Genomic DNA, 12442 nt, shown 5'->3' on the forward strand with positions numbered 1-12442 from the left:
CTACCTTATGATGATATAATTGAACCAAACTGTCCAAATGAGTGAGCTTAAATCGCAATATCAAATGAAATCTGATTTAGTTACCACTGTTTCTCCACTGGACCACTTGTACTCTTGCTTTTTGTTTGTCTGTTTTGTTCAATTGTTCAAGCAAATAAAAGTTTGCGTTATATTCACATGCAAAAAGATAGACGGCTGGAGATTGAAAAAGAAGACAGATGATATCCATCATGTTTTAGTCAACAAAGTCTTTTTCAGCAAATGTGGACTTAGAAGTACTATAACTTACTAATCTTAAATTCAGTATTAATTTTGTCCTATACTTATTTTATAAGCATGAGTACAGCAAAAGTGAGTGTTATTTTTAAATAATCATATCTCTGTTCATATATATATATATATATATATATATAATATATATGAATTGTATTACATTGTAAGACACTCAGTGCCATTCATTCCAAAACAGAATTTATGCAAATTAACATTCTTCTATTTTCATCGCTGTACACAACCATGAAATTTTCTAAGAAATCAGTGGTGCTGATGCACATGCTCTTTACTGTCACCTTAGTGGGACATAGTAAAGCCAGTAGACCAAGTTAAAGAAAGTGAATGTAATTGGGAAGACAACACGAGACCACTTGTCTATGGCGTTGACATCTGTGAGGTCAGGGATCTGACTTTGAGCTGTGAAGCCCTCCTCCTCAAGCGGCCCTTTTTATGACCAATTGGCCGGTCAATTGCCGGTCGTCCATACAGATCTCGGCTCATCATGGGCTTGCGGTACTGTATGCTGGCGCTGTCATAGAGAACATTGTAGCCCGAGGGTCATTGAGAGTGCCCATCATATCTGCTCCACTCATCTCACTGGTGAGGTTGGTCAGGAGAATGTTGCCGTGAGCATCAACCTTAGAAAGGAGGTTATCAGATTTTATTAAATTCATTTAGTAACCAAAATCCAAATAGACAAGCAAAGTCATCCGTATGTAGTGGAGGTGTAACATACTCTTTTTCATTCTTTTTATCATTCTTAACACACTACATCTGTCATTTTACTGTCAACACTGTTTTACTCTTTGGTATGTGAGTGGAACTTGCTGCCGAATAATGCAGAATGGGTAGCATTATACAGCAAATCATTAATAGCTAAATGCCATTTATGGGCATTAAAACTACACAAATGCTCTCTCCCACCTGCACTTTGTTGCTCTCCAGTCTGCCCTTTTCATTGTTGGACTTGGCAGCCTTTTCTGCCACCTTCTTCTGCAGGTGAGGACCACGACCAAAGAAGATGTAGTTGACAAAGGCATATTCCAGCAAGGCCAGAAAGACAAAGACAAAGCAACCCATGAGGTAAATGTCAATGGCCTTGACATATGGGATCTTGGGTAGCGTCTCCCTAAGGTGGGTATTGATGGTGGTCATGGTCAGCACGGTGGTTATACCTGCAGGCAAAAAGATGTGAATGGAGACCATGGTTAGAGAGAGGTCTTTCAGCAATAACACTTATTGACCCGAGAAGAAGGAAGAATTACAAAACAGCCATTGAATTACAGTCCATATACAGTATACATCATACACTTTTAAAAAAGATGAGTGAACATTTTTGAGAGCACAGCCGGCAGTATTGAACAATCAGTGCAGCATATAGCCTGACCAAGGGCGTCCAGGTTTGTTTTTAAAAGTGGGGGATGGAGACCACAGCCATTGTCAGATGGAAATGCACACCTGGGGTGGCGTGCTGGGTAATCGGAACACCGGGGATATCCCCGGTGGGCTGCTTTATTGTTGGGCCGCTCCAGTCATAAAATAATAATAATAATAATAATAATCATAATAACAATAATGCTAAACTGACGCCTATGAGCCTGACTCTCTGAACAGCTCATTGCTGGTTCATTGCCTCATTCCTTATGCCACGATTACACCCTGCATGTTAGACGCTGTTCTCTGCCTCACGCACGACGGCTGTCTGGATTCTGGTTCAATATGGATTATCTCGCCTGCTTTTCACCCCGGAATTCCTCATCTGCTCGTCATTCCTCAATCTGCTCATGGTCCGCCCGCACCTCCGTCCTCGCCCCTGCTCCCCACCTCATTTCCCGATCCCCTGGACACATGTGTGAGTCTCCTCTCCCCTGTTAGTTTAGTTTTATTTAGTTTTCACCTCGGCCATCCTGGTCCGCCCTTAGTATAGTGTAGTTTAGTTTAGTTAACCCCCCGTTCTGTTTAGTGTCTATGCCTCCCGTATGGAGAGCTTTTGTGTTTCGTTTTGTTATTAAAACCCTGTTCATTTATCTACCTGCCTGTCTGTTGCCTGCTGCTTGGGTTCACACTCCGCCCGTTTTGTGACAGTATGGGGAGACTGTGTGTGTAGAATGTGAATATATAGCAGCTGAGCGATGTTATAACATCCATATGGACCAATGTTTCCAACACCGTTGTTGAAAAAAAGGCAAAAGGAGGGCCAACCTTTTACTAGCAAGGTGTACTAAATAAAGTGCTCAAATGAGTATACAGTCTATTGTCCTCAACATTTCCTCATTACATTTTGACATAAGCCTTACCTCAACCACCTCACTTTTACTAGTGAAACCCATTTGCAAAATGCAAAAGTCTGGGATACTTCCAGCTCTCTCCGATATGGTGCAGCTGACATTATTTACAGGCAGTTAGAGCTCTTAGCTATTCACCAACCAAAACAGGTACACTCCCTCAAACACAATAATTAAACATACAGATGACACAACAGTGGTGGGTCTCATTACGAATAGTGATGAGATAGCCTGCAGGGATGAAGTGTGAGAAGATAGTGTATGGACAGCAACCTTACAATGAACATCAAAAAGACAAAATAAATTGTTATTGACATATGAAACCACAAGGATGACCTTTCTCCATTAACTATAAAGGGGAGAAAGTGAAGAATGTCTCCTCCTTTAATTCCTTGAGACCTACATTTTAGAAGACCTCAACATGATCAGTCAACACTACTGCACTGGTAAAAAATGGCAGCTCTGCCTTCATGAGGATACTTAAGCAAACCAACCTGCCTGCCAGTCTTGGATCCATCCAGTGTTTTAATAGAATGGTTGAGGATCTACATTGGAGCAAGTAGAAATTAGGAAGGTATATAGACATTTTGATCTTATTTGAGTGGCATCACTGTGATTACTTTGACCAGCATGAAGGAGATCTGGATCTAGGTTGATGTACATGTAAGATCAAATTTATGACTTTGCACTGCCAAATTAGAGCAGCCAGAGTAACTGCTTTCTCAGCAATTAGTAACACAAACTTTTGGTGAGTGGTGAACTTACAGGGTTTTGTTTTGGAACTAGGTTGTTGCTAGAGGTACGGAACCCGTTACCGTAGCCTGTGGACTACGGATCCGGCACTTGCCATTGCCAATCAGTACGCGAGTCGGTCCACGTGGACTCCTGGTAGATGCTAAGCGGTACGGACCCGTAGTATCGGTACTACAGGTACGGACCCCTAACCCGAACACTAACCCTAACCTTAACCTTTGCTTACCTTTCAACAGTTTGCAGTGGTTATCAGCTTCTTGACTCGCGAGACTCACGTACGGGTCCGTATCTGTCTGGCAAATGGAAAGTGCCGTATCCGTAGGCCACAGGCTACGGGTACGTATCTGTAGACACTACCTTGGAACTATGCTTCTTTACACTTGCGTATTGTCACTCGTAGCTCCTAACAATAAGCTCCCTCAATCCTCCATCCTTTCTCCTGAGAGGTACTTATGGAATGAAGATGCCCTTTGTAAATGGTGCACCAAGTTTTTGACATCCAGGTCACAGAGACAAGGACAGAGGAGACAAGGAGGCTGAAATTAGTGAAAAGACATGAGCCAAAGGAAACATCCATATGAATGCGACGACCAGGGATTCCCAGCAGAACATTAGCTTATAACATGATAAATCACTTATATTATTATCCACCTCACTGTTAAAGATTAAGTGCTGTTTGTGAAGATGATTTTAATATAATTAAACTGCAGTTAATTCCAGCATTTTTCAGTACAAAAATCGCTAATATTCTCTATTTTTAAATAAAAAAATGACGAAAAATACAGGAATATTGGACGCGCATCGCAAGGTGCATTTCCTTGAAACGACCGATTCGTGGATTTTATACGACTTCAGGACATGTTTTGGACAAATGGTTTACTGGCTTGTGTCATCTGGATTGTAAAAGGTTGGATTATGGCCGTTTTTTTGTGGAATCTTTTTTTCTGTGTGTAATAAGAACCCGGAAAATGTGAGTCGCGCTGTGTGCGTTGAAAGCCGTGTATAGAGAACGGATGGATGAATATTCGTTTTGTCGGACAAATGTGTTTTTCTCACCCGCTGTGGTAATCACATCTGAAAGTGGTTTATTACCCGGCGGAATTCATGAGAATCGAGCTTTCCATCGGTGTATAGTGTTTGTATAATCGCGTTTGCAGCCGTCGGACATTCTTGAAATTCCTATGCAAATTAGTAGGTGTACCGCCGGCGGTACACTGAAGTTTAAGGGGTTAAGTTGTAGACACATTTTAGCATAATGAAAAGAAAACATTAACTGATGTGAACATGTTTTTCACTTGTCATTAGGGTACTGGCTCATTCAGTTATTGAGGGTAGACTGATAAAAACAGTGTGATTTCCATTCAAAATAAAAAATCTACAAAAACAAGTACGCAAAATATACAATGGAATGCACACTTTTTTTGAAGTGAACATGAAAAGTCTTAGGATCACCAAAGCTCTTTAGAATCAATTGTCTGGGGACCATGAATGTAAGTATAAATTTAATAACAGTCCAGCTAATGGGCCAGCAAACACATAGACATTGTTATATCAAAACATAGCCCAAATGTGACTTCAATCATGTCATCAGAGGAATTGCTAATCTCTAAAGAATTGAAAAGTCACCAACCTAAGGCCACTCTAGCAAGCCGAGGCATCATAGTTTTCCAGAAGGAGACCCAGGAAAGGATGGTGATCAAGATGGAAGGCATATAGGTCTGCAGGATGAAATACCAATGTTCCTCTTCAGCTTGAAGCTCAGGGAGAGACGGGGGTACGAACCTATGAAAGACAAAGTACCAAATGCATGAATTATGCTAGACAGGACAAATAATTTAAAATAAAAAAAATAAATAAATAATATATATATATATTAATTTTGTCTATAGGCTACTTATTTTATAAGCATGAGTACAGCAAAAGTGAGTGTTATTTTTAAATAAATCATATCTCTGTCATATATATATATATATATATATATATATATATATATATATATATAATTTCAGATTAGAAGCATTAACAAAATTTAGCAAATCCAATCACATTAATAGGCCGTACATAGAAGCTGTGAATTCATTCTCCACAACAATAAACATACGAGACAATGCCTTATACAAAACTAATACAGAAGTAGCAGAATGGATGGCAGTCAAACAGTAAGTCAAATTGGAGGAAATGAGCACTATTGATGTATGGGTCATAGAAGTCTGACTCTAAACACTAGCCTAATCGCATGGACTAAGGTGTCTGATTAAAAATGAATGACATCAGTGTGATCATGAACAGAGATCAGGATGGTTTTGCTTATTTTGTTCTGTGTTGGTTGAACTGAGATTCTTCTGGCGAGAATCCAAAACAGGTGATGAGGCTGTAAGCATCACACAGCAAGCTTAGGGCAGTCTCTTACTGAAGCAAAGTTATGTTGCTGGACAGCCAAGTACTGCCTTTGACCTATCACTTGTTCTGGGAAATATGAGTCAGTAATCTTACATTCATTTGTTTCGGGGTGGCAGTTAAGTTTATGCTGTCCACCTCCGCTTAGTGGCAACATTTCCTCCCTTATTTACCTTTCCCTTCATGTGGTTGTGAGTGAGGTGTGTGTGAAGGCATGTGTGCAATTACAGCTCATTGGATAATGATTAGGGGCACCTGCAACCAATTACCTTTCACCATAAGAGCTGAGGTCAGAGCACCACTTGATGCCAGACCAACTTCGGTTAGTCAACCCAGGCCACTATACTGCTCCAGCAATGTCAATGGGCTTTTGCTAACTTGACATTGTCCTCTGCCCTCGTCTTGTGACTCCCTGCCTGCACCTCCTTCCTCCTTTTGCCTTCCCTGTCCAGACCTGGTTAACCTTGGATTCCTCCATGGATTTGCACCTGGCTTCCGCACCTGTCGAAGTGACCATTCCTGCCAGACCACACACTTCCTCTGCCCGCATTCCCTTAAGCATCATCCCAGTTCAGGCTGCCAGCTAAGTTTAGTTTTACTTTTTGGACTGGAATATATCTTGTTTGTATTTAAATCAGTGTGTTAGTAGCCATGCTTTGCCAAAGAAGTCTAGCATTGCGTGTTATGTTGTATCTGCTTTCTGTATTGTGTGTTGTTGCCACACTGTGTGCACATTTCCTGATTCCTGATCCGTCCCTGCTCCCCCAGCTTGATATTACCAAGTCCTGGTTAGCGCTGTCTTTGAAAGTCATTGCTCTTGTAACATTTAGTATTTTTGTCTTTACTCCTGCATAGGTAGTCTCTTGTCCTGCTTTGGATTTCGTAATCGTTTCCTGCTCTGTGTAATCCCCATGCTTCCTACTAGTTCTCTCCCTTGGGAGAAGATCTGCTTAGTTATGTCAGTTCCCTTTCCCATTTTCTTCAACATTACATTTTTGTGTAATCCTATTAACATTGTAAATAAATTGATTATTTTTTTTAATCTGTGGGTCTGTGGTTCCTCCACTGTCTTTGACTTCCTATGACAGTACAGTCTGGTCAAACATGAACTCAACAGAAGGCGTGGCCAGCACTGTCCCAGCACCCCTTGTTGCTTCCATCCAGCATGGTATTGCTGACCAGGAACAGGTGCTGGCCTATACACCCAGCACCTGTCATTGCTCAACCATCCATTTCAGTAACAGAAACCATGCTGACCCTTCAAGAAAAGAATCATCGCAGAGCTACAAATGTCCACATCCACTGTGGAAAGGTAGAGCATTTCATCACCACCCGTCCGACCTGACCAGCAAAAAGACCAGCCAGGGGGATATTGGTGAGCCAAACCTCCTCGACATCCCCTCAATGTTTGCAGCTAGCTGCCTCCTTCTGTTGGCAGACTGAGTCCTTACCAGTGAATGCCCTGGTACACTACAGGGCTGAGGAGAACTTCATGAACAGCAACCTAGCCAAGCAGATGTGGATCCCGACCGAATCTTTGTCTTCCTCTTTGGAGTCCCGTGCACTAAATAGACTCCATCTAGCCCAAGTTAGCAGTAAGATCGTCCCTGTCACCCTAGTCCTGGCTAGCAACCACCTTGAGATCATTTTCCATCTCATTGGCCACTCCAACTTCCTGTTAGTTCTTGGATACTGATGGCTCAAGAAACACAACCCGCATACTGACTGGTCAGTATGGGGGTTGTGAAGAAGTAGTTTCATGGTACTTCTAGTGTCACCCTAACTGCACCTGCTCTGTCCTGACTCCAGCAAATCCCACAACCCCCAGTCTGCAAGAGACAATCATTCTGGCCCATGTATCCAAACCAGAACATGCTGCCATGGAAACTTGAATCTGGGACTCTCTCATCCCCGGAATTATCTGGCCATCTTCTTCTCCTGTGGGTGCTGGTTTTTTGATCGTGAACAGAAAAGTTGGTTCTTTAATACCGTGTATTGACTTCAGAGTTTAACCTCTGGTTTACATCCCCAGTCCACTGGCCAGATGGAGTGGTCAAACAAGGAACTGGAGAACCATCTGTGTTGTGTCATGTCTGACAGCCCAACAACCTTGAGCTCTTATCTGCCACATGTGGAGTATGTGCACAATTCATTAAATAATGCTTCTTCTGGCTCATCCCAGTTTCAGTGTTCCATTGTGATACCAGCCTCCTCAGGAACTCTCTGCTCCTTTTGTTCTGTTTCGTTTTTATGGAAGTGTGAGAGAACTTGGAGACGAGCCCAAGCCCGGAAGGCTATGTATGCATGTTTGTACAATCTGTGGTAGGTTGATAAAAAATAATGTAGCCTGCCTCTAACTGTTTAACTATTGCTAGATAGTTTTAATGTCATGGTAAGCTGACTAGAGACTAGAGACTCCTAAGACTGTTTCTGAGCCAGTAGATACCTGCCCTGTTTCTTGATCTGTTCCTGAAACAGCCAGTGGCTGCTCTGTTTCTGAGTCAGCAGATACAAAGATTGTTCAAAAGTCAGCCAATGTCTGCCATGTTTTTGAGCCTGCTCCTGGGTCAACTGACACTTAAATCTGAGTTGCTGACAGTGCTCAGTAATCTGAGTCACCTGATGTCTATTTTATAATCTGTACTAATATGCAAAAATAACTACAAATTGACTGAAAATAACTGACCAAAAGAACCAGCCAATGCCTGCCCTGTTTCTGAACCAGCAGACACTAAGATTGTTCCTGAGTGTCTGTATTGGTTTTGAGTCTGCCTCAGGGTGAAAAAAACTGAGCAAAAGAATACACTGCACAGCCACAACAATATAGTCTCTAGTCGTTTATTGTGAAGACCACCCTCATGCTGCCAAAACAGCTCTGACCCATTGGAGACAGAGGCAATGCCTGTCTTCTTGTTTATGTTCCTCAAACTGTTTGTGGTGTGGTGCAGGGATGGGAACTTGGACTCGAGACTCGCACTCAACTCGGACTCGAGTCCCGATTTTATGACTTTTTGACTCAACTTGATGAAATCAAAAAAAGACTTGGACTTGCTTGAACTCTAAGCTCAGTGACTCTAGACTTTGACTCGACTCGAACCCTTTGACTCGACGAGTCATGTCGAGTCATAATGGTACAATTTTTTAATTAAAATTGTGATGTATCAATCATTTTTATCGCTTCATTGCATCGGATCACAGTGACACCCGCTGTCAGTCACGGGGAGGTTTATTGCTGTTACACACGTGCGACACACCCCCGTTCACAGTTGGAAGAACTGAATGCGGCCCCAGCATGAGTCAACCCAGAATTATTTCCTTTGATTACAAAAATTACAAAGTGATTAACAAAAAACGGATTGCTGAAAGCAGGTTTTGCGATCACGGACGGTCATGAAACTACTTCCAACTTCAACCGGCACTTGAAGAAACACAAGGATAAGTACGTACTGACTGTTGTTGTTGTTTAGCATTTTACTAGCAAGCGAGCTAATCCCGTGGAAGCTCTGCATCTAGTCCTGTCTTATAAAATCCAAAATCACTGTCTTATGTTCGCATACTGTCGACTATATAGGGTTTCTTGGTGTCACCGTGCACTACATGGAGCTAGACCAAGATAACATACAGCTGAAGTCCAATCTCTTGGCCTGTGATCGCTTCAAAGGTTCACACACAGGAGAAATGATCTGTGAACAGTTTGAAGCCATATGTCATGAGTATGACATTAAAAGTAAGCTGGACTATGTTATTACTGACAATGCAGCCAACATGCACCAGGCATTCACAGTGTGCTTCCCCAGGGAAGAAGGTGAAGTACATGATGACGATCACCTTGATGACCCAGAGCTATGGCATGACCTAAGTCCAGACAATCAGGAGGTCGTAGATGCTGCTATGGCATGAAAACAGCTCTTCCAGTGTTTTGCACACACTCTCCAGCTGGTGGTGGGAGACGGGTTGAAAGACACAAAGATGACCTGATCTTCTCTGTCAAAGTTGTCAAAACTCAGCTCACTCTTTCACACAAGCACAACCTTCAAAGAGGAATTTGAGGCTGGATATGGAGAAAAAACAGCATCCCTGCTGCTGTCAATACCAGATGGATCTCAACACTGAGGCAGGTGAAGGCAGCTCTCCAATGTGATCATCTAAAGCTATCCAATGTCCTGGAAAAGGTGGGACACAGGGAGCTGACATTCACAGCACAGGAATGGAGTCTGTTGAAGGAGCTGGTAGACATCCTGAAGCCATTTGCAGAAGCGACAGATTTGACACAGGGGGAGAAGTTGGTTACCATCAGTTCTGTTGTTCCTTCAGTTCTGGCCCTCAATCATCATCTTGAGAAGATGATGCCTCTAGTCCGTTTCCTGGGCAGTCTGGTCAGAAATCTCCAGGAATCCTTGAAGATAAGATTTCTTGGAATCTTTGTAAATGTGAAAATGGCCACTGCGGACTTCCGGGTGAGCGTTTCAAGACGGCGACGTAAGTCAAAACTCTCCTGGTCAACTTATTAAGAAAACTCCTCCGAAACACAAGAGCTGTGCTTATAAGACACCGAATTACTTAGAATGAGTGGAGTTAGAAACAAGAAAACGCTTTCGGGAAGAAATAAGGACAGTGAGACTAAAAAAAAAAGAGTGGCGCTCGACAACACATCTGGTGTGGGGAACATGGAGCGTGATGCAGAGGAGGGGGACATTTCTACCGCTAAAGCTATTCAGAACCTAGGCAGAGATATACAAAGCCTGAAAACGGAACTCAAGCGAGAACTAACGGACTTCAAAAATGACTTCAGAAGCGATATTAAACAAGAATTCAACAGCTTCAAGATGGAGATAAACCAAAAGCTGCAAAATGTTATCGGCGACGTTCGTAACCATGGGGTGAGGCTAACAGAAGCAGAGCAACGGGTGGAGGAAACGGAGTCTGCTAACACCGAACTACGAGACGCCCTGCTTTATTCCCTTAGACAGCAAAAACTCCTCCAGGCCAAGGTAACCGACCTCGAAGGAAGATCACGCCGTAATAATATTCACATATACGGCATTAAAGAAGGCACAGAGGGAAGCTCAATGCTAATGTTCATTGCTAACTTTCTGAAGACAGAGTTGGGGCTCGACACAAACACGGACTTACAAATTCAGCGAGCACACCGATCAATCGGCCCTAAACCTCAGGATGATGCCGTCTCCAGATCTATTCTGGTGAACTTCCAGAGATACGACATTAAAGACAAAATACTGAAAATAGCCTGGACAAAGAAAATCACCTGTGAAGGGAAGTTGGTGACGTTTGCACACGACCTTCCTACTGAAGTGAACAATAAACTCAAGGAATATAAAGATATAAAGAAAATCCTGAAGGAGAAGCAGATACGTTTCCAAACACCATACCCTGCCAGGATGAAAATCCACTGGGAAAACGGTCCCCGACTCTACAACAGCGCTACAGAAGCAGCCGGCGACATGAGGAAGAGAGGTTACACCGTGGACCTGCCGCAAACGTCCGACACCAGATGGGAGCAGAAGCTGACACAAGGCGCACACTGGAATAGGAAGGATGCAGACCGCTCCGACCGAGTCCGAGAGAGGCTCAGAGATTTCCAACGACAAGAAGTATAAGCATCATTAACGGGAATCAGCAGGTATTACCGGTCCAACTTCTCATAATAAATAAATGGTGCTTAGGCTGTTAACATACCCACAGAAGTAAACGCACGCAGACATGTAGTTTTACATGTGTGCACACAAATCATCGAGCTTGCCACTCTTTATCGTTTTTTGTTTTTGTTTTTGTTTTGTTTTCCCTTCACTTTTTCCCGAATCCACAATGGAAGGACAATAAAAATTTGACCAGGAAGAGACTAAATGACTGTCTGGCTCGAGGAAAAGAGACTTTGCATTGCAAAGAGGGAGCCCTATTTGATGTAGGACTGATTCTCCACTAGAGATTAAAAGGTATCGTGTGGATGACAGGGCAGTGTAAGACCCTGAGGTTGGAAGTCCTCTTTATATTGTTTTAATGTTCTTGTTAATACAGTTTGTTCTTGTTACAGTACATGTTTATTTTGCCTGCACATGCAGATTTACTTGTTGTGATGGGGTTCAGTAATTTTAAAGTAGCTTCTTGGAATGTGAATGGCTTAAATAACCCAGTTAAAAGAAGCAGAGTAATGTCAAAAATGAGAAGGGAAAACCACCAAATCATATTTCTCCAGGAAACACACCTATCTCAAATGAACATGAAAAATTGAAAAAATTTGGATACAAGAATACTTTTCACAGCACTTATAAAACTGGCCATAGAAGAGGAGTTGCAATATTATTACACAATTCTGTTAATTTTGAACTAGTTAAGGAGATCAGGGACAGTGAGGGCAGATATCTACTGGTGCAAGGCAAGATAGAAAACAATCTGACTACCCTTTTTTGTGTATATTTACCTCCACAAAGTGATCAAAAAGTTATGAAAAAAGTGCTTGAACTGATTTCCTCAGAATCACAAGGCATATTAATATGTGCAGGAGATTTTAATACAGTAGTAAATGGTAAATTGGACACATCTAATAGCAAGAGAAATACGTCCCCTCTGACTAAGTTGCTTAGAAAGGGTTTGGATGAGATGGGCTTGCTTGATATTTGGAGGGAATTGCATCCATCTGACAAACACTATACTTTCTATTCTGCCCCACATGCAGTATCCTCAAGAATAGACTATATATTTATGTTTCAAAATGA

At 42.2% G+C, this 12442-nt stretch overlaps 1 protein-coding gene across 1 annotated transcript in view; it reads right to left on the reverse strand.

Annotated features, from left to right (window-relative positions):
* Nucleotides 1–454: 454 nt before the first annotated feature.
* Nucleotides 455–12442, reverse strand: part of gabrb1 (gamma-aminobutyric acid type A receptor subunit beta1) — a 60241-nt gene continuing 48253 nt past the window's right edge. The window contains 6 exon segments of the mRNA XM_051947043.1: nucleotides 455–681; nucleotides 684–812; nucleotides 815–911; nucleotides 1198–1448; nucleotides 4942–5046; nucleotides 5049–5093. Of these exon segments, the coding sequence (XP_051803003.1) occupies nucleotides 566–681; nucleotides 684–812; nucleotides 815–911; nucleotides 1198–1448; nucleotides 4942–5046; nucleotides 5049–5093 (743 nt within the window). The 3' untranslated portion in view covers nucleotides 455–565.

Source organism: Acanthochromis polyacanthus, chromosome 1 (genome assembly GCF_021347895.1).
Source record: "Acanthochromis polyacanthus isolate Apoly-LR-REF ecotype Palm Island chromosome 1, KAUST_Apoly_ChrSc, whole genome shotgun sequence".
NCBI lineage: Eukaryota > Metazoa > Chordata > Actinopteri > Pomacentridae > Acanthochromis > Acanthochromis polyacanthus.